Source organism: Astyanax mexicanus, chromosome 19, assembly GCF_023375975.1.
Source record: "Astyanax mexicanus isolate ESR-SI-001 chromosome 19, AstMex3_surface, whole genome shotgun sequence".
Classification (NCBI taxonomy): domain Eukaryota; kingdom Metazoa; phylum Chordata; class Actinopteri; order Characiformes; family Acestrorhamphidae; genus Astyanax; species Astyanax mexicanus.
In genome coordinates, this window is record NC_064426.1 from 6,090,409 (window position 1) to 6,118,329 (window position 27,921).

The following is a 27,921-nucleotide window of genomic DNA, read 5'->3' on the forward strand; positions in this document are numbered from 1 at the left end:
CTGAGAGAAAAGAGAAAGAGAGAGAGCAAGAGAGAGAGAGAGATGTCTACCTCCATGTTTCATGTTGATCTGAGGAGATGGCAGCTATTTTTTTTCCCCGCTGCATCCAGTGCATTATGTTTTTTTTCATCCAGAGATCCCATGTTGGGATTATCGTCGCTATCTCCCCGACGCAGCGTGTTTCTGTTTACATTGCCATGTGGCGCTTTATGTGCTGTTGCATTGCGCATATTGATATTCCACACCAACACGGCCCTCCGAGTTGTCACAGGTTGCGTAACATTCATTCCGGCTGATGCTCTGCCAATTCCGTCTGGCGAGAGGCCACCTCGCCTGTGGCAAAAATAAGCATCAGAACCTCACTGTGCACGCTAAAACCGAAAAGGGATCGGGAGGAGGAGCGCGAGCCACCTCTGCCTCTCATCACGGACGGGGTCGAAGCTCAAAATCTGTTTTTAGGAGGTAAGCATCGGACAGTTGACGAAGCTGCGAGAAAAAGAGGAAAAGAATCTGTCCACTGCCAAGACAGGTACACATTTAAAGGACACAAAGTACCATCATCATCTCTGCTCAAAGAACGTCTGCGAACATTGCGGATGCAGATGAGAACCAGGGCAGAAAAACCTGGTTCACACCAAAGCGCAAGGTAATAAAGCAGACAGCTCCTTTTCAGCAGATGGGATGGAGGTCTAGTGGGACCGGAGATGAAAGGCTTCATGGAGGAACGGCTGAGTGCATTAGAGACATTAGGTAACATCCTCCTGATATCGTTCACATTCCGCGGCAGTCAAAAACAGCCCGAAAAAAAAAAACAGCAAGTCGACAGATAACACCGGGGGACGCTAACATCTGCTCCCCAGCAAATCTCTCGCAGCTACCTGGACTGCAGCAGCAGCTGCTTGCAGACGTCTCGGCCAACGCCAAAAACACGGTCACTGCCACGACATCGCCACCGCCAAGACCTCAAGATGTTCCTCACCCTGAGATGTCAAACATGCCAAAGCAAGGCGAGGCAATCAAGTTGCCTCAGAGGCCCGATTTTTTTCTTAATGAATGCAGGAAAAAAAAAAAAAAACATGCGCTGGCTTAAGGAACATCATCTGCATAATACCTCATAATCCTGTCGAGCCAGAGACCGTCAGCCCAACAGCAGCCGGGCCCGAGGCCGCAGGAGAGGTTTAATCAAAGGTCAGGGCGCAGTCTTAACACCGTTTACAGCACATGCCCAAATCCTAATTTGGTGCGCTGCCAAATCTAAAGGTGGAGGGCAACTTGATTTTGGATGCATCACTGTACCGACGAGCGGGCGAGATATTAATCTCCTTACTTTTGTGCCTTAAGAGAAAAGGAGGGAGACAGGGATTTAATTTTGAAGGGATTGAATTTGAAGTCTTTATATGGCTGACATTTTGAATGCACCAAAAATTAAATGTGCCTGAAAATATTGCATAAAATCATGAGCACAATATTGGCAAAATGACATCCTATCCTGGTTTCCACAATAACGAGTACTGAAACTGAAAACTGAAAACTACTACAAAGGAAAACATTGTTATACGATGCACAGTCATTTCATGCTATAGAAAAATAATGTAATAACATAGTTGTAAGGCATTAATTAACTCATAATAACTCGATAGGTAGGTTAAATTAGGTAGGTCATTAGGAATTGTCTTTCAAGACAAAACCCATTCAAGATAAACTCTTTCAAACAAAACTGTTCTGATTAAAACTTATTTACTGACCATTTGCCTCTCATGCTTTCATACCAGTATGTAAGTTGCACGGCCAAAATGTCAATAATAAGTAATGTTATGACAAAATAAAGATATTGCCTCCAATCCAACCCCCTATGAACACTATGGGTCCTATGTTACACTATGTCTCATTTTCCAGTTGTTTTAATATGGAATATGGCTAGTCAAGTAACTAGTCAAGCTGACCTATGCAGTATCGATGCCTGAAGACCCTCTATGTAATCTATCATCCTGTCATGTCGCTTTTTTTTAAATCAGTCATCTCTCATTCCTGGCTCCACATATCAGGGAGGGACAACTGGTTGGATTCCTACCACTGGCAGAAGCCACCCAAACTCCAACCCAAAGTTCCTTGAGTTCCCTCACCTTTATTTGGTATTCTTTTGTCATCTTTTAAGGGGAACTGTGGAAATCAAGGCCAGATCTGGAAGACCAAAAACACTCTCCAAAACACCTTATAATAACACCCAGCCAGTCACAAACTGTAGCTGACAATCAGACAGTGTTCCAAAACATACTTCATATATCAAATTCAATTATGAGGCCCTTGTCAAAATCCAGCTATGGAAAAAACTAAGATTTCAGTTTCTTAATCAGGTTCTCTGATTTAGCTGATTTGTAGGTATATATTTGAGTAGAATGAACATTGTTGTTTTATTCTATAAACTACAGACAACATTTCTCCCAAATTCATATTCAGTTTTAAGAGTCCAGAAATCAATATTTGGTGGAATAACCCTGGTTTTAATCACAGTTTTATGCATCTTGGCATCATGTTCTCCTCCACCAGTCTTACACACTGCTTTTGGATAACTTTATACCTTTACTCCTGGTGCAAAAATTCAAGCAGTTCAGTTTGGTTTCATGGCTTGTGATCACCCATCTTCCTCTTGATTATATTCCAGAGGTTTTCAATTCGGTAAAATCAAAGATCAAAGAAACTTGTAATTTTTAAGTGGTCCCTTATTTTTTTCAGAGCTGTATATTATGTGTTTGCTATTACTATAATACCATTAATACCATAATAATGCAAAAAAAGTACCTTTTACAAAATGTTCTTTTCTTATTGCTGCATCTTATGCTGTTGAGTATATACAGTACAGGCCAAAAGTTTGGACACGCCTTCTCTTTTCAATGCGTTTTCTTTATTTTCATGACTATTTACATTGTAGATTCTCACTGAAGCATCAAAACTATGAATGAACACATGTGGAGTTTTATGTACTTAACAAAAAAAGGTGAAATAACTAAAAAATAGCCACCCTTTGCTCTGATTACTGCTTTGCACACTCTTGGCATCATTCTCTCAATGAGCTTCAAGAGGTGGTCACCTGAAATGGAAAGTTTTCCAACAGTCTTGAAGAAAGGAGTTCCCAGAGGTGTTTATTAGCACTTGTTGCCCCTTTGCCTTCTTCACTCTGTGCTCCAGCTCACCCCAAACCATCTGGATTGGGTTTTTTTTTAGTTAAGTACATAAAACTCCACATGTGTTCATTCATACTTTTGATGATGCCTTCAGTGAGAATCTACAAGAGTAAATAGTCATGAAAATAAAAATAAAAAAACGTATTGAATGAGAAGTTGACCTGTACTGTATGATGTATTTAATAAGGGCCAGTGAAAGTGGTCGACCCATGTTTGCATCTCTGAGCTGCACAAAGCTTTCTTTTTTTTTTGTTTTATGGCTCTCAGTGAAAATAATTGAGGACAACAAGCCATTTCCATTCCGGGAGCCTCACCTCCTGCCGTCGTCTCTGCATGGGAATGAAGACGGCACGGGCCGAGCGCAAACATCTGGCAATCCTGGAGAGATAGTAGCACTTTTTTTTTTACAAGATTAAATAGAACCACATTTAATAACATTTTACTGGGGAAGACTAATGTTTCCTTTCAAGCACATTAGCATTTTGATAACCGGCTGAAGACTTTTCTTCCATTTGCGATAAGCAGGGAAGGCGCGGTGGAGGAGACAGCATGAAATAATTGGCACGCAGCGTGTGAAAAGTCAGCATTTAATTTTTTTTTTTAAAAAGCAGGGGAAGGGAGACGGGGGAGGAGAGAAGGGGGAGGGGGGGTTAAAGCGGTTTCAGGTGGGTGAAAATCTGAAGAGTGCTGATTCTGGAGTTCAGAGGCGGCCCACGAAAGCGCCGGGTGATTCCAGCCCGCAAAGCCAATTCTCTCTGTTGAATAGGTAGAGTCTGCGCTAATTATACGGGGGGAAAAAACGGCAAAAGCTACGCATCAGCACTACTGTAGGCTTCCGCAGAGCTGAAGTACGACTTCTTGAAGCCTGAAGAGGAAGACCATGATGAGATTTTTGAACGCGGCGCAGTTCTTTGCCGGCGTGAAGCGTTCGCCCTGCCGGAATATCAAATATAACGTCTACAGGGGTGCTGCCATAAGAGATCTGCATGATTGAGTAGCTGCGTAAAGCCGATACGACAGCTGAGTAGCCGTAATGTATTCGCATCAAAAAAGCGACTTGCGTCCTTTTACCACCGTTGTGCTGCGGCGAATGTTCAGGGGGAGAAAAAAAAGGTAAGGCGGTGAGTCATCTGACCTATGAGTAAGGCCTCCTATAGTACACCCCGCTAAAGCCTGTGGCGTTTCCCAGACACGCGAGGGTAAAGCCGGAGCCATGGGGCGTGGGTGACTGGTCTGACAAAGCCATGCTGGGAGAGATCACTTTGAATTATCACTGTACTGATCACCAGCAGTCTCCCACCGCAGAGCAGCTAGGGACAAACACCTCGTCCGCCACTGCGAGTGCTTGACGTCGATGAAGAGTGACGTGACCGCCGCTCCTCCGTTACAAACATGAGCCTTGATGGACACGAACTGCTAATGAATTTATATGTAATCAGGCCACTAATTGACACTGATATTAACGAAGCCACCGATGCTCCTCTGTTGCTCAAAGGGGAAACTAACAATGGTATCCTGGCATCCTGATATACTAGTGTATAGTAGTGTGTCTCGAAAAATAGAATATCAAAAAAGAATATCATTGAAAAGTTACTTTAGTTCAGTTTCAAATTTCAGTTGAAAATGTGAAACTTATATTATTTAGATGTATTCAACAAAGACTGATCTATTTGAAGTGTTTATTTATTTTATTGTTGATAAGTATTAAGGCTTACTGCCAATGACAAATTCAAAGTCTGGAAAAGGTTATAAAGTAATCTCTAAAGCTTTAGTGAGTCCAAAGAACCACAGTAAGAGCTATTATTCACTAATGGAAAAAACATGGAACACTGGTGAACCTTTCCAGGTGTGACCAGCTGACCGACGAAAATTACTCCTAAAGGGCATGGACAACTCATCCAGGAGGTCACAAAAGAACCCAGAACAACATTTAAAGAACTGCAGGTCTCACACTTTCCTCAGTTAAGGTCAGTGTTAATGATTCAATAATAAAAAAAGAGACTGGGTAAAAATGGTCTCCATTGGAGAGTTCCAAGGCAAAAAACACTGCTGACCAAAAATAACATAACGACCCATCTCACATTTACCAACAAACATCTTGATGATCCCCAGGACTTTGGAAAAGTATTCTGTGGACGGACGTAACAAAAGAGTAACAAAAACTGTGTAAAAGGTGTGTGTCTCGTTACATCAGGCGTAAAACATAATAATAAACACATAACTTCAGAAAAAGAACATCATGCTGAATGTAAAACATGGTGGTGGTAGTGTAATGGTCTGGGGCTGCTGGACAACTTGCTGTAATAAATAGAACCATAATTTCTGTTGTTTACCACTAATGGGGAAGCGCCTAAGTAAGCAAAACATTTTATTTCAAACTCAAACAAGCGCTGGATGTTAATCTACACAGATTTCTCCCTTGAAAACCATTTATTTTTTATTTATGAGTAAAGTGCTTCCATTTATTTACAGTAAGCTTGGATTTCCAATATTTTGTCTAAGGGTTCAAGAGTCTCAGTGAAGTTTCTCCAACACCAAGGCTGGGTGCAGCAGCATTAGCATTAGCCGCTAACCGTGCAGGGCTAGCAGGACATAAATGCTGCTCGATAATACTAGACTGAGGTACCCTGAGTGTTCCAGTTATCCTGGGCGCTATCAGCTAGCTGTTCGTCCGACGTAGCTTTTAGTTTTAACACGGTAAACTCACGGACTACAGTCCAATATATTCGCCTCTGGACAATGAACGAGTTAGTGTTGTGGTTAGCGGCTAATGCTAATGCTGTATCCAGCCTTAGTCCCCTTCTTCCCCTCTTTCACTCCTCTATTCCATTATTTCCCCTTGACCTTTTTTAGGCCATATCTAAAGATGTTTTTACCTTTAACTTCTATTACTTTTGTACTTTAATATTGTAAAACGTAATGTAATGTAATGTAATCTAATCTAACGTAAATTTACGTACAGTGTTCACTTAATAGGTGACTCTTTAATCTGACTAATATATTTTTTGAAATAGTCCTTTATTAGATTAGAACTGAAATGGCATCAACACCAGACATTTTGACAGAGGTTATGACAGTATATAAAGTGAATAGCGCCCAGTCCTTCTCAGGATAATCTGTTTTTAATCCTGGCACTGTTTACCATGATAAACAACCACACGTTTAGCCAATCTTAATTGGCCATGGACTGCACGGCGGCTTGAGCTTAGCGCTAGTGTTTAGCCTTTAGCGCTTACCTCATCTGCTTAACACAACACAACAGCCCGCCCCCACCACCCCTCGCGGTGCACCGGGCACCTCCGTAACTGCCGTCTCATGCTGCCTGGCTTGTTTAATTTGACATTTATAGAGTCATTGAAATCGCCGACATGAAAAAAAAAAACAGCAATCTCGTTTCCATAAACGATAAAGAGGAGCTCGGCTGATTCCTCCGGTGTGTATAAATAGCCGTTTACCTGTGGACTTGGCCAGGAAAAGTGCTTAGAGCATTAGCAGGTATGAGACGAGCTATTTGTGGCCACACAGTAAGGTGACATCACATTGATGCATGTCTGGCACACCCACCAGGCAGTCCGATGGAGGAACAGTGGGGAACCTGAGGACAGTTGGACAGTTTGAAAGAAAAAAGGAGCCTGTTTTTAAGCTATTATTGGCTTGGTGATAATAATAATAGAGGATGGAAATAGAAATCATATTAAAAGAAAAAAAACAAGTTAGTGATGCTGGTAATGCTGGTTAAGTTTGGTCAAAGTGTTTAATTTACTTGGTTACTTTGGTAATTCTTGTAGACCAGCCCTCAACCCTCAAATTCTAACCAAAACCTTCTAACCATTAGCTGGCCAATAGCTAAAGTGGCTAACCAGCTTAACCAGCTTGAGTTAGACAAGCTGTTTTTTTTTCAGCATTATACCATCCCACCCTCATCCTGCCATCCTTTTCCCTGAGGCTCAGATGCCCTAATGCCCTGTTCTATTCCAATGAACTGGTTCCCTTTTTTTATTATATTCATATCTTCATCTACAACAGGGGTGTCCAAATTTTTTTTGTTGGGGGCCAGAAGGAGAAATATATTTGAAGTCACGGGCCACACTCTGTAATAAAACAAATAATGAAATATACCACTTTAAATAATACTTTTTTTCCTGATTATTTCATTTACACACCATTTTACTTGACTTACTATCTTTATCTTTGACAGTGTTGTGTAAACTAAGATTTTTCAAATTGATGTTTAATTTCATGATGTCTCTTAATATTAAACTCCTTAATTACGGCAACTTTTAGACTCTTTGGCCCTTTTTTCTCCGCTAGAAATGCGCACCCTCTCCGCTTTTAGACTCTTTGGCCTGTTTTTCTGCGCTAGAAATGCACACCCTCTCCGCTTTTAGACTCTTTGGCCTGTTTTTCTGCGCTAGAAATGCACACCCTCTCCGCTTTTAGACTCTTTGGCCCGTTTTTCTGTGCTAGAAATGCGCACCCTCTCCGCTTTTAGACTCTTTGGCCCCGTTGTTCTGCGCTAGAAATGTGCACCCTCTCCGCTTTTAGACTCTTTGGCCCCGTTGTTCTGCGCTAGAAATGCGCACCCTCTCCGCTTTTAGACTCTTTGGCCCGTTTTTCTGCGCTAGAAATGCGCACCCTCTCCGCTTTTAGACTCTATGGCCCGTTTTTCTGCGCCAGAAATGCGCACCCTCTCCGACTCTTTGGCCCGTTTCTGACACCTAGCGTTCAAACTTTGAATCTCACATTATAAAAACCTGCTTAACAGCGGGCCAACTTTCATTCAATTTCTAAAATACCTCGCGGGCCGCTCCAAAAAAGGAAACGGGCCACAAATGGCCCGCGGGCCGTAGTTTGGACACCCCTGATCTACAAGAAGAGATCCAGTACTTGATTAGATTGGAAAACTTCAGAAAGCCTGTGCCTGAAATGGCCTCATCTTTACTCCTGTTTTCATTCTTGAAACTGAAGTTACAGGTTGCCCTGCTGGATTGAGCTATAAATCAAGAGCTTATCGGCCAGCTCCCAGCTTCTGGGCTCCTACATTACAATAATGAGATCCATCACGTCTCTGCGCTCTCAAACCTACATCCTGAAATTACCCGAAGAGCGCAGACGAATTGCAGACGGCGTTCGCTCTGACCCTTCTCTTCTCTTCCCAGCTTTAAAACAAAAGCAGACAAGAAGTGCGGATGGTTCCTTCGTATGGCGGCGTTTGAAGCTCTTTCTAAAATCGACCTTTGGCATCCGGTGACAAAATAAGCAAGCAATTAGCGAGCGAACGTTTCTCCCAGCTCATGTTATTAAAACTAAACTTATTAGGCAGCCTCTTATTGTGGAAGTCCCAAAAAACGTGACAAAAGCCCCTAAAAAATTAAAAAGCCAATTACTCAATTCTCATGTACAAGTATAGCTCTCTGCACAATTAATCCCCATCAAGAGTCTGAAAATCTGCCCTTTTCTCCTTGTTGCAGGCTGATTCTCTCAGTTCCAATCCCTCCCCGGCTCACATAATACCAGCGCAGTGAAATAACCTACAATTTCAAGTAATTGCTGCCCTAAATATTGAGTCAATGAGTAAAATGGGTGCCATTACTCAGTTCTCCACAGAATTCCAGGCAGCAGACTGACACAGTATGTTCTTTATCAGGGAGGGGTTTTACAAGAATCCGCCTGGATAGGCCCCAAAGTACTATTATAATATTCATCAGGTTTTTTTTTTTATTGAATTGATATTAAAATGAGGCGGGAACAGCTGAAGGGCCTTCAAGGTTCACAGCATTGAAGAAATGTGTGACATGCTATCTACATTACTGACACTGGTTCAGTACAAAGCCATGGCTCAGCCTTAAGTTTCAACTTTGAATATATATATATATATATATATATATATATATATATATTCATCACGTACTGTATGTTCATTGAGTGTCTATACAACACCCCATCAAGTCAAGCCATTTAACACACTAAGGCACTGTACATGTTACAAGATACACCAATGCATATAAGACATAGAGCAGAAGTCAGCAATTAAGTTTAGCCGCGAGACAGATAAAGTATTTTCCAAGCCATTACGTGAAAATCCAGGTTTGAAAAATTAAGTATAATGGGATGAAGTGCTACAGACTAGTAGCTCTCCAGCCCAGAGGGTTGTTGAACCCAATTGCAGAACAAATGATCTCAAAGCAGGTAAACCCCCCAAAAAAATGGAAAAATATATATATATATAGACACTGCTCTTCACGCAGGATCGAATCTGTATCTTCAGGGTTGAGGTTCAATACACTACCACTGCCCCGGCTAGTGAATTAGGAAACGGCCGGGAAAAAAAATGCCCTTATGAGTACCAAGAACAGGCAGAAAAACGAGGATGGATGGAAACTAAAGTCACGCCGAGTGCGACAGAGAGACAGGGGAGTGATGTAAACAAAAGCTCGCCAGAGAATGATTTTTTTTTCATTATCGTTTATTATAGTCGCCTATTGCCTATAGCATTCCTCCAGATGGACGGTTGTTTCCGGTTGAGAGTATGCTGTGCGCAATTGGCTGCTGCTTCACACCGGTGTGTGTGGATGAGTACTGTGTATAAATGGTTGCATGTAAAATGTGATTGTATAGCATCCATGGGTTTCTAGAAAGTAAGTATTTAAGTGGAACTTCATTTATTACATGTAACAAGATAAACACACATATTTTACATGAACCATTGAGGGTATCTTGACAATTCTGCAGGTTTATTCCTCAAATGTAATGCTCTTTACAAACAATCCTGAATCAGAGCTAAGAATAAGCTCATGTCACCTCCCACATCGACACTACTTAAGCAGCATAATCTCTCCTGTTTCACACAAAACGCTGAGTAATTTTGCTATGCTTGGCACCCAGCCATCGACCCACACAATAGTGTAACTAAGATCATATGTGGCCCAGTGTGAATAAAATAAACGTCCCTGCCCACATCATTTTATTAAATTAATAACAACTTTATCTATCTCAAAAACTATACAAAATAATATACCCTGATATTTAATGGATGGATAATGTTTAACCTTAGGTGACCTTTTCAGAGTTAGTGATGCCCAGTGAAGCCTGATATTTGGTGCCAGATGGATGAGAAATTTAACATTTCCTGATCCACAGTGTCACATGTGTACCAGGAATACACCACAGAAGGCTTATATAATGCAACGTAAATGGTGTTTGCACTTTTCTTTCCCTTTAAGAGACAGGTGTGCTTTGACGAATTGCTATTTTAGGGGTGCAGCTACCTGGACATGAGGAAAATGACATGCATCTCAAAAAAAAAGTAGAATATCATTAAAAATTACTTTATTTCAGTAATTCAGTTCAAAATGTGAAACTCATATATTATATAGATGTGTTATACACAGAGTGATCTATTTTACACATTTATTTATTTTATTGTTGATGATTATGGCCTACAGCCAATGAAAAAAGCCAAAAATCAGTGTCTCAGAAAATTTTTCATATGATATAACACTAATTGGTACTTTTGGCAGTGTGGGCAGTGTGCCAAGTCCTGCTGGAAAATGAAATCCGCATCTCCATAAAAGTTGTCAGCAGAGGAAAGCATGAGGTGCTGTAAGATTTTGTGGGAAAACAAAACTGCACTGACTTTAGACTTGATAATAAATGAGACAATTACCTATATTTTGTGTTGATGAACAAAAATAGAGATATGTTATTTTGTATTCTGTTTATTGCTGACATAAAGTTTGTAAAGTTCGAATGGCTATCAACAGGCATGAACTATGGGATTTGTGGTAACAAGTGTGTGTAACAAGTGGGGGTGTATGCACATTATGCACTCGTCTGTTGAAAATGTGAAGATATATTTATCTTAACATGTGAAGATATGTTGAATATGTCAAGATAGCAATAAACATCTGACTGTTGACGTCTGCCTAGGTCGGTTTCAGTCAGTGACACACCTGTGTTTTTTTCATTGCCAAGATAGCGATGCGCCAAATATGTACCTGAACACTCCTAAAATTTCAAGACCACCACACCAATCAGCATAGATATATTATTCACAAGCACTGTTGCTATTTAAATGACGGAGGCAAAAACAGAGTAGAGAAGAGCAGACACATAGATTCATTTATCTAACATTAGGGTAGACACGGAAAACCACAGAAATTGATATTAGTGAAATTAAAACAAGTTACATTTACTAAAATTACTATGCTAGTCCTGTACAGCTCATATCTTTCACCTTGAATACAGTTAATTTGGGAAGAGATAGTAAACAGAGTAAACAGAGTAAACTGATACCTGGTGTTGTAGGTGAATCTAAAAGTCTAATTGAGTTTTATTTTGTTTAATTTTGTTTACTTTTTTGAATGGGAAGCGAATAAAAAAAAATACGTAAACCTAGCATTTAATTTCCAGCGTTATATATATATATATGTATTTCCTAAACTAGAGAAATAACTTGTAAGGGACTGTTTTGTTTTTTTTTTTTGCCTTTTTTATGGCTACATGTTTTATTAATATGTATTAACATCTAACATACAGAGTACAGTAACTGGTCACTCTGCAGAGTAATTTAGCTGCCGAAAAAAATAACATCCCCCGATTAAACATTGAACACCATCTGTCCTGTTTATACAGAGCTTTATTCTTATTTTGTGGGCCGGCATCCAAATCCTGCACTGAAACACTGTACAAGTTTGCATGTCTCGCGGTGCTGTATTAGTTTAGGGTGGAAGAAACAGATCATAAACCTTCATAAATCATTTGGAGAAGGAAAAAATACGCAGTCAGGCTTTCGGACATATTGCCGTGCCGTGAATCTTGGCATCTTTTCTGCCATTGGTTGGCACCGTGTCACAGGCATGGTGATTCAGGCTCAGTTTGTTGTAAAACCTCCAATGGCATTTTCTGAAGCAGCATCTTTCGGGCTCAGCTGTTATTTTTTCCTCTTTGGGAAACCTACAAAAAAAAACATGTTTTACCACCAACTTCTCTGCGGAAGAAGGGAGTCAGAGGGATAAAGCTCTGCTTAGCGGTGCAGAAGTTAACCCTGACACTTGAACCCTGGTTGAAATCTCGGCTGTGATCCGTCCTTATCTGCCGGTCCTCGAGAACACATGCGCATTCACAGCAAGGAAAGAACTGGATGGTTCCTCCATAGCTCACAGCTCAGAAACACACTCGAGGTGCTCTACGAAGCGTAGGCAGTGGTTTGAATGGATGGAGTGGCTGGATTAATGGGGAGCCTTCACCTTTCTACCAGAAATGCAATAGAGAAACCACTATTGAAGAAATTAGCTGTTTTTAATCCGAAGAAACAATACATGAATGTACTGTATAAAACCATCAGCAGATAGGGCTGCAAAAATGTGCAAAGTGTGTGTTGTGTTTGCATGAGTGGATCAGACACAGCAGTGCTGCTGGAGTTTTTAAACACTGTGTTTAATCACTTAATCACTGTCCTCTACAGCTGAAACACCTTGCAGATAAAGTAAAATCAGAGACTGAAGTTCTAGGTCTGTTCACATTATGGGTTAAACCTGGCTAAATCCGGCTGTTAGCATTGCAGCTAACCCACAACTCTGAGCTTCAAAATTGAGGGCCAGGGTACACTATATATACACGATATAATACTCATAGCACTCACAGCAAAACATACCCTATATATCCAATAAACTACCGTCAATCTGTAATCAGATATCAGTCAGCAATCCAGCTAAGAAAAACAGGTGGCATTAATAAAGGATAAATAAGAAATAAAAGACCACTAAAAATGACAAAAACCTCTGGAATATAATCAAGAGGAAGATGGATGATCACAAGCCATCAAATCAAGCTGAACTGCTTGAAAGGCATAAAGTTATCCAAAATCAGTGTGTAAGACTGGTGGAGGAGAACATGATGCCAATTGTGATTAAAAACCAGGATTATTTCACCAAATATTGATTTTTTAACTCTTAAAACTTTATGAATATGAACTTGTTTTCTTTGCATTTTTTGAGGTCTGAAAGCTCTGCATTTTTTTTTTTTTGTTATTTCATCTATTTCTCATTTTCTGCAAATAAATGCTCTAAATGTCAATATTTTTATTTGTAATTTGGGAGAAACGTTGCCCGTAGTTTATGGAATAAAACAATGTTCATTTTACTCAAACATAAACCTATAAAGAGCAAAATCAGAGAAACTGATTCAGAAACTGAAGTCGTCTCTTAATTGTTTCCAGAGCTGTATATACAGTGGACAACATTTCTCCCAAATTCCCAATAAAAATAGTAATTTAGAGCATTTATTTACAGAAAAATAATTCATCTTCCTCTTGATTATATTCCAGAGGTTTTCAATTTGGTAAAATTAAAGAAACTCATCATTTTAAATGGTCTCTTACATTGTAGGAAATATTTAGTTCCAACCCAGATTAAGGATATATTGTGATATGCATGTAGGCCATATCGCCCAGCCCTTACTGCCAGACATTATAATCCATGTTAAAGTGACTAAATCAAAACAATCCCTACTATCTCAATTAAAAAAAAACTACATTATTAAATCATTACAGTGTCTAAACAATCTCTCACTGCTGTACCTGTTTTGTGTGCAGGGGAAATAAGCTGCTGCTGGCATAACCAGTATCACATATTACAGCCCACAACAGGCTAAGCTCACCGCGCCGTGGGGCTTACAGAGCCAACCGACTGACTCAGGCCTACTCAGGGGTAAAAGCACTGTGAGCCACAACATCATTAGCAGATCTACAATGGATTTGGGGGAAATCTGGAGCTCACATGTGCTGCTACCATGAGCTACCTGACCACGTTCTAGAGGAGCACGCTCTAATTTATCAGGAATTTATCAATTTTAGATGACAATCAAGAAGGCAAATCAGTGCTAGTGGGTATCGTATTGAGCTAATATCTGCAGAACATGCTAAATACGATACTGTAGGGAGAAAAATGAATCCAGTGCAATCCTGTAGTAAATCTAGTCCTGAAATAGCAGTGCACTCTTACACTGTGATATCATGTTGTTAGTAATGTATTTCTTGCTGTGATGTACAGTAGCTTGATTAAGGATACAATATCAGTATTAGTCATATCACTGACAGGCATGCTCAAAAATATATCACAATATATACAGCTCTGGAAAAAAAATAAGAGACCACTTCAGCTTCTGAATCAGTTTCTCTGATTTTGCTATTTATAGGTTTATGTTTGAATAAATTGAATATTAGTGTTTTATTCTATAAACTACAGACAACATTTTTCCCAAATTCCAAATAAAAATATTGTCATTTAGAGCATTTATTTACAGAAAATGAGAAATGGCTGAAATAACAAAAACACATGCAGAGCTTTCAGACCTCAAATACAAAGAAAACAAGTTCATATTCATAAAGTTTTAAGAGTTCAGAAATCAATATTTGGTGGAATAACCCTGGTTTTTAATCACAGTTTTCATGCATCTTAGCATCATGTTCTCCTCCACCAGTCTTACACACTGCTTTTGGGTAACTTTATGCTGCTTTACTCCTGGTGCAAAGTATCAAAAGCAGTTCAGTTTGGTTTGATGGCTTGTGATCATCCATCTTCCTCTTGATTATATTCCAGAAGTTTTTAGTTTGGTAAAACCAAAGAAACTCATTATATTTAAGTGGTTTCTTATTTTTTTCCAGAGCTGTACTTCTTAATTTCAGTGCACAATTAAACAATGCGCTATAGAATGCTAAAAAAAAAAGGGCTCTTACAACCCTTTATTTGCCTACATATTAGATATTAGATAAATTATTTACTTTAGAGTAGAGTCCAACTAAAATAAAACAGAACATAAAATGCAGAACTGGATGCTGGATTTATAGACTTTTAGTATGAATCCCGAAATGGTGAATTAGCCATAATGGCTAATGGCTAACTGGCAATGCTAAATGTTTTCCGAGATTAATTAATCGCTGATATTTGGTAGTAAAACGATGTGCTGGTTGGATTTGTAGGTTCTGGGGTTTGATATGATATGCAAATTATGGCTAAACTCAGCAGTAGGATTGGGGCGTGTTGGCCACAATGCTAACTGTTCCCGAGCCAAATTAATCACTGATTTATGATATCTTAAAAATAATACTGTGCTGGTTAGCTGTATATTATTCTGTTCTTCAGTTACTGATGTCAGAACCTCTGTTTGTAGTTACTGGGTTCATGTGTTGTGATTCTCCAGCAGGTTCTGAGACATACTGAAATATCAAAATGCAGACGAACCAAGTCTCCCTGAAGCTGCGGGAGTCTCCCGCATTTCGGTTGTGGCTCCCTGATGCCCGCGAGTCACATATAATCTCCCGGAATTCTTGAGTGCCCCAAGAGTGCACTGCACACAAACGCGCACACAGGCAACAGACTTTTATTCTCTAATCGCGTGTGGGAAGGAAACAGAGAGGGTTCTGATTGGCCTGTTTTCTGCAAAGAGTTTGTGAGTCTGTGTTTTTCCCCCCTCCCGGACGGGAATTGTTCAGTGAGTGAGAGAAAGCAGATCATGGCACTTTTATTAAAATAAAAGTGAAGTTTTGTTATCCTTTGGTGTGTGTGCAAGTTTTTTTTTTTTTTTTTGGGTGGGTGGGGGGGTGGGAATCAACTTCTTGAAATCAACTTTTGCAACTTGGGATGTCTGAAAACGTTACTTGAATCACCGTTATCAAAATAAATATTGATACAGAATGATTGTCCAGCTCAGAATCAGACATGCTAAAGGTGTAAACATCAATATCAGACATACTCATAATTGACATGATACAACATGACATGAGTTTAAACATTTTTTACTGAAACTTAATATTGCTCAAAACTAGTACTGGCCAGTATGACCTTAAATCAGTATCATAATGAACTTAAACATTTTTTTTTCTCATTTATGATTAATGATTATAATTATTTTAATGAATTACAGCGTTTTTGACTGCATTTTGTTTTTCAGCTGATCGCCAAAAGCTGCTAGAGTAGCATATCATACCAATCATATATTGTAAAACACACTGGACTGAGATAGAATGGATTGTTGATTGGTGTTAGTTGTTTGCTCTGGTGTTCAAAAATGCAGCCGCAACTTTATTCACTAATAGTCATAACTCATTGTAATAAATTTCCTATTCTCCATGATCTGCATTGTTATTTTTTTATTGTAATATCAACCTGTCAGGCTTTTTTCCCACGCTTCTCGGCTGATGAAAGATTTTAAAATATCAAATGTGTTGAATATAATGAACTGTTTTCCAGCACTGGAACTTTGATCCAGGGTGCAGCACCTTTACAAAGAGATTCTACATGAATTAACACAGAAAAAAAAAAACCTCTCTGACATGTATTAAAATGCAATGCTGAACAACATCTTTGCATTGTGGGTAAAGCTGTGAAGTAGTGCCACGATGACAACTGATTAAATTCATCATTTAAAAAGGTTTTTAGGGTTTAATCATCTGTAATCATCTAATATATATATACGTATATATATATATATACGTATATATATATTAGGGGTGGGAATCTTTTACTATCTCACGATTCGATTCGATTCCGATTTTGGGGGCCACGATTCGATTCAAAATCGATTTTTGATTCAAAACGATTTGAATTATACAAATTTCTGCTTCTGGCTTATGAATCTTATTGAAAAAAAGCCTCCATAATATACACTGGTCCTGGAGCAGGTAATGTGTTACAAAAACAATAAAATGTGCAGGAATGTGGGTCCTCAGTGACAGAGGAATCACTGGGGTATCACAATGACGTTTGTCAATGAACAATAAATAAATAATAAATAACACTGCTTTATTACCAGGCTACTAGCGGTGGTGTGTAGGTGACGCTGATGTGATGATAGCATTGGAGCGCTAAAGTTCAGGAGCAGCTGCTGATTAACTAGTTAATTCTAGGCCGTTGTTTTTCTTCAGAAAGGGGGCAGGAGGTGGAGAAATTAATTCATATTGTCCATTCCTTAATTCCTCTGTGATGGGGAGCTGAAATTAGCTCTGATTAGCTTATTTTATTTTTCTGTTCCGCCTTAAATGCTGCAGCCCGCTGCCACCTGTAGCGTTATTTAAGGTGGAACTGGAAAGTTAGCTAGTTAGCTAGCTAACAGTTACTGAAACGAACTACTAGCGATCTTTTTTATGCTTGTTATGAAGCATTCTGCCATAAAACATTAAAACTACACGTTAATCTAAGGTAATATAGTGCTTGTTCTGCCATCTTACCGGTAATTCTCATACACCTACGCTCTGTGTGGGTCTGGAAGATCTCTGTTTGAACAAGCCCTATCCTTTACCCGCCTTAGGGGTGATGGTACGTTTACACACTACGGCGGCGCAGCCAATCGCTTTCTCCGCCTCCCACTTGCCGCTTTGGGCAGTGGGAGGTGGAGCGAAAAACGCTTCGGTAGGGGTAGGGCCAAGGGAAGAAATGGGATTGGACCTTAGAATCGATTTTGGGACATTTTAAATCGATTCTGAATCGTAGTAAATGAGAATCAAGATTCTTATGTGAATCGATTTTTTGGCACACCTCTAATATATATATATACATATATATATATTGTGGCGTGAGGAGGCGGGGGAGTTGTGGGTCCGCCCCACGCCAGAGCGCAAAGCCATGCCTGTCTCAGCTGGCCCGCATGAGGGCTGATTGAGCCGCCAGTTGAGACAGGCATATATACCCAGCCTCCGCCATCATTTAGAGAACTCTCACTGAGGAGCTGGGGGCTGAGGCTGCGCGGACTCGTATGAACACTTAAAAACTAAGTAATTCTACGGACTCTAGAGCCCCATTGGGCTGAGTTATGTTTTAAGTTTATTTTGGGTGTGGTGGAGGGCGTTAAAAGCCAATAAAGGTACGTTTTGAGTTCATTTAATCCCCGTGTCTGTGTATCTCTGTGAGCTTCCTCCTTCCGGGTCACAGTGGACACGCCCCTAACCCCAGGGGCCTACCACAATATATATATATATATATATATAGAGAGAGAGAGAGAGAGAGAGAGAAAGGAAATAAAAAAAGACACACCACACCAAGGGGTTAATTAAGAAATTAAGGTGATAATTGATCTCTAAGGATTTTGATATATATCATATGCTAACAATATATTACATATATGAGGATTCAATCATATAAAAGAAGAAGTTTGTTACTGAATCCATCTTAAAAAAATAGAATATCATTGAAAAGTTACTTTATTTCAGTAATTTAGTTAAAAATGTAAAACTCATATATTATATAGATGTATTACACAAAGAGTGATCTATTTTAAGCGTTTATTTCTTTTATTGTTGATTATGATTATGGCTTACAGCCAATAATCAAACCCATAAATCAGCATCTCAGAAAATTAGAATATTATATAAGACCAATTGGTACTTTTGGCAGTGTGGGCAGTGTGTCAAGTCCTGCTGGAAAATGAAATCCACATCTCCATAAAAGTTGTCAGTAGCAGAGGGAAGCATGAAGCGCTGTAAGATTTTGTGGAAAAACAAAACTGCACTGACTTTATACTTGATAATAAAACACAGTGGATCAACACCAGCAGATGACATGTCTCTCCTCTAAACCATCACTGATTGGTGGAAACTTCACACTAGAACTCAAACAGCTTGGACTGTGTGTCTCTCCACTCTTCCTCCAAATTTACTGATGATCAGTGATGGTTTGGAGAGACATGTTGGTTTACACATTCACGTAACACACCTTGTATCTCTCACACACAGGAATTGCAAGGTTTTTTTTTTTTATTTTGAGTTGATATTAAAAGCCTGTTATCAAAATATGGCTAGGCTATAGACAGTAGCTAACAGTAACAGTAGATTTTACCAGTCTAGTCCACCTCAGTTTAGCTCCAACCCTATTCCGACACTTCACATCCAGCTAATCAATTCACTCAGCAGAGCGTGACCGGAAGGATCAGGTGTAAAAGAGTTGGGTTGGAACTAAACTCTGCAGGAGAAGCAGTGGCCACTGCCCTGCAGGGACCAGCTGGAAAACTCAAAAGAGTTCAGACCAAAGACCTTCTCCCAGCCTGACATCTGTCCATGTTCCCCAGCTTCCAGTAAGTTAGGGAGCATTATTTAGTGACTCTGGGAAGCAGGCGCTTTTAATTTCCTTATGAAGTAAGGAATACGCTTCCAAATCCTGCGTGTGAAGCGCTGCCAATATTTGCTGTTTACTTTTCAGCAAGGTAGAGAGACTCCTCTCTGGAAAATTGCTTCAAATAAATACAGCCTCATAAAAACTGGAAGCTGCATTCCTTCTCGTAAAAGGAAAACTCAAGGTCTGCGTATTTACAGATGTTCGTCAAATACATGTGCCTGATTTAAAGGAGAGACCAGTCTAAAAAACTGAACCCAAAATGTATCTTAAAATTTAGTCTTGTTCAATTTCCAGCCACTAGTAAGGTTTCTTCATTGCACTCTATGTAACTAACACTAAAGGCTAGCCTGTGAGACATTGGAGCAGCCTGGTGGCCAATCTTCATTAATTGCACATTATTGCACCAGTAAGAGCTGTAAGAGTGTGAAGGTTCAATTAGCAGGGTAAGAGCACAGTTCTGCTCTAAATATTGCAATGAACACAACATTATGGGTGACATACCAGAGTTCAAAAGAGGACAAATTGTTGGTGCACGTCTTGCTGGAGCATCTTTGACCAAGACAGCAAGTCTTTGTGATGCATCAAGAGCCACGGTATCCAGGGTAATGTCAGCATACCACCAATAAGAAGGACCAACCACATCCAACAGGATTAACTGTGGATGCTGTAAGAGGAAGCTGTCTGAAAGGGATGCTAACCCGGATTGTATCCAAAAAACATAAAACCACGGCTGCTCAAATCACGCAGAATTCAATGTGCACCTCAACTCTCTTGTTTCCACCAGAACTGTCCGTCACCACAATCAATTATTGTGGTCTAAAACCAGGTGTTTTAGCTTCCTTGTCCAACCCCTGTAGTTTTAGAAAGGGCTTTTACTGACTTTTTATCATGTTTTAAGGACATGCACATTGTCACTAAGACCATTGGTCCCAAATAAATTCTAGCGAGGAGAACACGATCTGAACTTGATCTGATCCAACTACTATAAACTAACTATAGGTTTACTTGCCAGTTTAAGGTAAATGGCTTATGTAGCCACGTTTAAGCTGTTATATTGCGTAAATAAGCTATTTTAATTGTGATATAACTACTGGATATCTCATTTCCTCTTGGGGAAGTCAAATAATAATCTATCCATCCATACAGCCATACATGCATCCATCTATCTACTTTCTTGCTGCCATTCCAGACAGGTCTGACCAATCAACAGAGAGAATGTTCTATTGTAATTTGTTGTGATACCTTTTGGTTCGCTTGGATTTTTCCCTGTGTGAAACCAAACCAAACAACGGGCAAAATGTTTCAAATTTACAAACTCTTAAAAATATTTACAACAGAGGAAAATGTATACAGGTGTGAAAAGAGTTTAAAAAGACCTGCCAACCAACACAGCTACAACCTGAAACCACAACACCAGAATTCAGTGTTCTATTAACCTGGTATATTGCGTAAATATGTTAGGTTATTATGTTGTTGCTACTAAAAGCCTATTTTTTTCTTTGGGAAATCAATAAATAATCCATACATCATACATTCATACATCCATACATGCTGCCTCTCCAGACAGGTCTGACCAATCAACAGCAGAGAATGTTCAATTGCCATTTGTTGCTATACCTTTTGGTGTACTTGGATATTTCCTGTGTGAAACCAAACCAAACCAAGGGCAAAATGCTCCAAATTTATACCAGAGCAAACTAAATACAGGTGTAAAAACAGCTCAAAAAGGCCTGCCACCCCACACAGCTAACAACATAAAACCACAACACCAGAATTCAGTGTTCTACGCCTAGATTTGTTACAGGTACGGATCAGATTCACCCTTTTTTTTCCTTCCACTATCCAATTCCGCATTTGAATCGCAGATTAAAAAAAAGCAAGACATCAAAAATGGAAACATCCGCTTTCAAACCTCAGCCCAGACACGGGCTGGAAATGAACACAGCGTGCTTATCGTCAGCGACAGGGAGCACTCTAATATATCATGGCACATGGTACCAAAGATGTCTAACCTGGGTGATGCACGGGCGATGGGGCTTTTCCACTCTGCTGTCCTCTCTCCGAGAGCATTGTCTGTCTAATGCACATCACGCTGACACTTCAGAGCCGTAAGCAGACCTTCCCGAGGTTCTGAATCCTATCCTTTCCCCTCAACCTACTTCACCCTTCATCCTCCAGGCCTGCGGCGGTATTTTGAAAACTGAGCATTATGGCGTAAGAGTATCGATGGGTATCTGGGAAGATATTAGCAGGAAGTGCTGGATCAGATATCCGATCCAGTCCAGCGAAAAAGCCAACATTCACATTAGTGAGACTTCTACTCAGATCCTAAGTGAATTTCCAAACTGTGCATGAATTAGTGTTTATATGATGGGCTGTTTCTGAACATTTTGGGGACTTAAGCAACACCCTACCTTCACTATTAGCTCATTTTGTCCTTAACAAAAAAAGGGAAACCACTCCACAGAATCACAACTGAACCTCTGCTTTGAACCCATTCGTACCAGTAATCACACTAGTGATTTATACTAGTGAGCTGTCAAAATGAGTGAGAATACACACACACAGCAGTCAATGGTGATTCCAGAGTCTCAATCAGGGAGAGCCCAAAAACGGCAGGTTCAAGTTCATTATTAGACTCGCTGTTCGAATCTAGTGATCTAGTGACCCTCCTGATCTTGCAAACAGGGGAATGAAAATGAAATAAAAATTAGAAAGAAAGAAAGGAAGACTCTTGGTATCAGTTTAACTTTACAGCTTTTACAGTTAAAAGATATGAGCTGTACGAGGCTAGGATGGTAACATCATCTGACGTAACTTAGACTTACTCATAGTAAATTTCACTCACACATCTACTATCTACTATGGCTTTCTTTGGTGTCAAAATGGCTTTAATTTATAATAGTACTGTATCAATACTGCATGGGGTGGCATGATGAGGATTCAAACAATGCTCAGAGTCATGAAGTGCTTGAGTGCATCAACACATGGTGCCTGTGCCGATGTTCTGACAAGCTGTGATACCTTATGAAAGCATGCTACATGCATAATGTACTGCATATTTAAAAGCAAAACCACATGAAAGATATTTCAGTAGCCTAATTTGAGTTGATATCAACACTGATAACCAGCACTTAACAAAACCATAACACTAAGCTTATATTTTATAATGCACCTGAGGAAAACAAAGGTAAAAGAAAAAACATAAAAAAAACATTGAATATAATATTTTCTCCTCCCTCTCTCCAAATATATTATTTTCTACCAGTCTATATATATATATGTATAGACTTATAATATGTTTTATTGTCAGTAGTGTATACGTAAAGGACATCCATAGGATTGACATTATGTTACTATCCTTTCCAAAGTTACAACAAGTACAGCAAGTAAAAATATATATATATATAAAAGAATGAGAGACACTAAATGCAACAATACAACAAACAAGGTCACAGATGCAGACATAGGTGAGACAAGAGACACAAGACAACACAGTGCAATATAAGAGTGAGAGTGTACCAAATAAGTATGATGGGGGGATTAAAGAGAGAATTACAGTACCAGTTTAAAAAGAACCTGTATAAATCTGTATTAGTTCAAATATAGAGATATAGAAGCTTAAGGCTACTTAAAATTTGAAAGGAACAGCAGCAATAATGTATTATTATTATTGTTATATAACTCTAACAGTTCCCAGATGTTGGACAAAGTGAGAAGTAGCCCATTTACAGAGGGGTTGTCGTTGTCTTTGTCCCACTTTACCCATGCCCACTATACACCTGGGAACTCTTCAGCAGCAAACAGTTCTGAGAGGTCATTCAATCCTACTTCATCATCACTGTATTTTAAACTGGTTTATTTACTGTATGAAGATGTACAGTATTTATATTAGAGAAGGTTAATTACAAATGCAATAAAAAAACAAAGATATTTATGCATCAGTATTCCAGTGCCACCTTCACAGTCAGCTCTTTAGCTCGTTATCCAATTGTCCCAGTTAATGGGTTAATAGGCATGGTGGTACAGAGCCTAGCCGGGATCACTAGACAAAAGGCAGAAATACCCCCTGGACACAGTGCCAGTCCATCACAGGGTATAAAACACCACCATCTTCTCACACTTTGGGGGCAATTCAGTGTGGCCAATTCACCTACCTACCTAACATTTCTTTAGAGGAAACCAGAGTACCTGAGGAAATTTTACACTGATAAATGGAAAGCACTCCAAAATCCAGAAGTCCATACAAACTACAGTGATATGGAAAAGGTTTGGGCACCCCTGGTAATTTTCACGATTTTCCTTTATAAATCATTGCTTGTTCAGATCAGCAATTCAGTTCAGTTAAATAAATCATAAAGCAAATGAACACAGTGATATTTGAGAAGTTAAATGAAGTAAAATACGATTAACAGGCTGGATACTCCAACAAGACAATGACCCTAAACTCTAAACACTGCTCAAAATCTACTAAAGCACTAAAGCATTCATGCAGAGGAACAACAAGTACAACGTTCTGGAACGATCATGTCAGATCATCTCAGTCCCCAGACCTGAATATTATTGTAAATATGTGGTGTGATTTATTAAATCAGGCTGTTCATGATCAGAAACCCTCAAACCTGACTGAACTGGAGATGTTTTGTAAAGAAGAATGATCCAAAATACCCTCAACCAGAAGCCAGACTCTTATTTGAAGCTATTAGCATTTAGAGGCTGTTCTTCTGCAAAACAGACATCCCAAGTTGCAAAAGTTGATTTCAGGGAGGTTAACCCCCCCCCCCTCCGCCCCCGCCAAAAAAAAAAAAAAAACAAAAAAAACTTGCACACACACCAAAGGATAACGAAACTTTACTTTTATATTAATAAATTAATAAATTAAATTTAGAGTATTCAGAGGTGAAATGAGTTTTAGCTTTTTTCTTTTTGGAAGGCCCTGCCTTTGCTTTCCTTTCTTTTTTCTTTTTTTTTTGGAAAAAAAAGCCTTTATTTGACAAAAATTGACAGTTACAATATCACAAAAAATTGCACAACATCAAAAACATTTCATATCATATTACAATAATTATTAATATTGCCTCCGCCATGATCTGCTTTCTCTCACTCACTGAACAAATCCTGCCCGGGAGGGGGGGGAAACACTGCCCGCCCACACTAAAAACTGATTGGCTGTCTCACAGACTCTTTGCAGGGAACAGGCCAATCAGAACCCTCTCTGTTTTCTCTCTCTCCTTCCCACACGGGATTAGAGAAAAAAAGTCTGCGTGCAGTGCACTCTTGGGGCACTCGTTCTGAATTCTGGGAGATTATATGTGACTTGCGGGCATCAGGGAGCCACTACCGAAATGCGGGAGACTCCCACAGCTTCAGGGAGACTTGGTTTGTCTGGCAAAAGGAGGATCTACTAAATATTGGGGGCCCAAATTTATTCACCTGTCTAATTTAGTTTAAAGAATTATTGCACACTTTCTGTAAATCATATCAACTTTATTTCACTTATATCACAAACATCACTGTGTTCATCTGCTATATGATATATTTAGCTGAAATTGCTGATCCCAACAACCAATGGTTTAATACTAGCACCTGTTCTCTATAGGTTTTATTTACATTTCCTGTGTGCTTACTGCTTCTTGGATATTTAGATTACTGGATATATGACTATATTTATTACTTATGTTCCTGTATGGCTTCTGAGTCTTTCATAGATAGTACCATGACCTAAGAAAATACATAAAGTGCATATTCTGTTAAAAAGGGAGCATAATTTGATCTAGTAAACTGGATTTAAAGCAGCACACTGAATAAAAATCACTGTACTTGTATTTTTTTTTTCTTTTTTGTGGCACACCTGGTGCTTGTCTGTCTGTTTCCACTTAACCTCAGAAGAACTTAAAGTGGAATTCCACCAGTGTTTTACAATTCTCACATTCAGATTGAGTTTGGATTTGGAAATGTTTCATTCTTATAGAAATATACCTCAGATTTTAATGGATGTCATTGTGAAATATAAATATAAAAAAAAAAACGAATTAAATTTGTAAAATATAAAAAAATTAAAAAAGCATAACTAGCCAGAGCAAACAGTTTAAAAGGCTCTGTCACACACCCACCGTGACTCGCCACAGATCCCTCCCTCAAACGAAGTCTGCTGGTTAATCCTTCTGTGTACTGTCTTCTGTGTAAGTTCGGAACCAGAATTGTGAAATGACCCTTCTTCAACTGATCTAGTGGAGGGGTTGCTGGTAGAGGTTTACCAGAGGGGGCAGGGCAGATTATGGTGGAAGTTGGGGTCGAACTTGGTGGTGTAATGAAGTTGTACAAAAAAAAAAAAAAAAGAACCCATTACTGCTTTCAAATTAATTAGGGAGCCATCCAAACAGCTCATATAAGCATATGATTCCTGACATCAAACTCTTTCAGCTGACTCAAAGGGACCCAAGAGGAAATAGAAAAAAACATGCAAAAAGTAAGTCCCCTTTTTAACACTAGAATGCCTGGAAATTGTGATGATGTTTTGAGCAACGGCATACATAAATTGCATTACCCATTAAGGCGAAAGCTGTATGATAAATCATATTTTTATCATATCTTACCGCAATATGATTTTCTTCGATAACCATATTGAAAGAGCTGTGACAGCATTAAAAACATAAAAATAAATTCAAAGTGCATTACCTGAGTGCGATATGGCGATATGTGTTTTCACAACAAACACACCGAAATAGCTGCAGTAATGTTGCGAATAACAGCAAAATCAAATTGCTTTACACACGTACAGCGACAGAATGAGCATCTTCACGCTACACACTGTGCTCATGTGACCAAACGTCATGTAACAAGACTGGAGGTAGAGGGAGGTTAAGCGATGTAGAGCAACTTCTTGTAGGGATATCCAACATTAGTCGCAATTTTGTCCATATTGCATGTCCCACAAATACTCAAATACAGAGTAAACAACACATGGAGGGACCTTTTAGATCTTGGTCCTTGACCATCACAAAGCATTAAGACCAGTTCTCTCTGTATAACATGAGTTAAGTGATGCTTCACGTAAAGTCACTTTTTGCAATCTCTACTGTTATTGCAAAATGCATTATTGCACACTGATTCAGAATCCCATGCACTAAAAACAAACACCAGTGCACAGCACCAGTGGACTCACATAAACTCCCAGTCAAACCATTGTGGCATTTCTCCAAGCATCCCTCCCAGCATCCAGAAACGTGGGACAGGACAACTTTGTGACAGCGCTCCAACCCAGCTGACGCTTCCAGATTGCAACACACACATACACTTTCACACATACACACACACACACACACACGCATGCATATTCATTCCAAACCGCGCGTGCATGCAACTACCGATGAATAAACCCAACAGCTCTGCCTCAAAGTCACATTCCTCCATGCGCGCGCGTGCAGCGCGACGCAATTCAACAACAAACAAACAAGGGAACAAAAAAATTGAAAGCGCGCTCCGTTCGCACTAACCTCTCCGGTGCGTGAAAAGCGAAACAAACAGCGCGGCGCGCGCGAGAGCTGGACGGAGCCGAGGAGGGCGCGAGGAGGAGGAGCAGGAGGGAGAAGCGCGCGAAGCTCCGAGATCTGAGCAGCGCGGCGCGCGGCTCGAGCCTTCACATCCCTTCTTTCGTCCGACGGGTGCAAAAGCGAGCGAGCGTGCGTGCGTGCGTATGCGTGAGTGCGTGCGTGCGTGAGTGAGTGAGTGCGTGAGTGCGCGCGCGCTTTCTCGTTCTCGCACATGCACGCACACACACATACACACAGATTCGCAGAGGCAGGCACGCACGCATACGGACGCACGCACGCACGCGCTCGAACACAAACATATACACACACACACATTTCATACTACCACCAGCACTTTTGCGCTCGTGCGTCTTACCTGAAGGGCATCTCCCACCACTGCGATCAGCTGCCAGGATTTCATCGCGGCGCGCGAGAGGTGTGTGTGTGTGCGTGTGTGCGTGTGTGAGCCTGTGTATGCGCGCGTGCGTGCGCGTGTGTGTGTGGTGGGGGGGTGTGGGGGGTGGATGATAGGTGAGAGGGTGGGAGGGGGGGTGGATGATTATGGGTGAGGGGGGGGTGGGATAGTAAGTGCCTCTCTTTTTCCTTTGGTGTAGAAAAAGGGAGAGAAATAGAGAGACAGAGGTAGAAAGAGAGAGAGAGAGAGATAGAGAAAGAGAGAGGTAGCCACGTGCTGCCAATGTAAATGACCGCGTGTGTCAGTCCGCTCGCGCGGCCGGTTCCGGAGCTACCGCCGCTGCTGTTGCCACTGTCGCCACTGTCATCGTTCTCGGAGTCGCTGTCAGCGTCATCCCCCCCTCCCGCCCTCCTCATCCTCCTCCTCTTCCTCACTCTATCTCTCACTCCAGAGATCGCTCACACGAACTACCAAAGAAACGAATGAACGAATGGACTTTTGGATGATGCACAAAACCGATCTCCATGGTTCTTCAATGCATGCACGTGTGAGTTGTCCTCGCCTATCTAGCCTATATGTATCACTAGTTTGGAAAGTTGGGTTGCGAGTGCATGCACTGCACCCTTCTTCGATAACAGTTAGAGCATGTGCTGCACTCGTTTGAGTAATAATACTGTAACTCCATG

At 40.2% G+C, this 27,921-nt stretch overlaps 1 protein-coding gene across 3 annotated transcripts in view; it reads right to left on the reverse strand.

The window, feature by feature from the left end:
* The window catches only part of rbfox1 (RNA binding fox-1 homolog 1), a 463,109-nt gene extending 435,800 nt beyond the window's left edge, over positions 1–27,309 (reverse strand). Inside the window, exon 1 of one of the 3 annotated variants that reach the window (XM_049467915.1) lies at positions 27,197–27,301. In XM_049467915.1, the coding sequence (XP_049323872.1) occupies positions 27,197–27,241 (45 nt within the window). In that variant the 5' untranslated portion in view covers positions 27,242–27,301. Of the gene's footprint in view, positions 1–26,784; positions 26,991–27,196 lie in introns of those variants that run through there. The other 2 variants (XM_049467914.1, XM_049467919.1) reach the window with 2 other exon arrangements.
* Between the last annotated feature and the right edge of the window lie 612 nt (positions 27,310–27,921).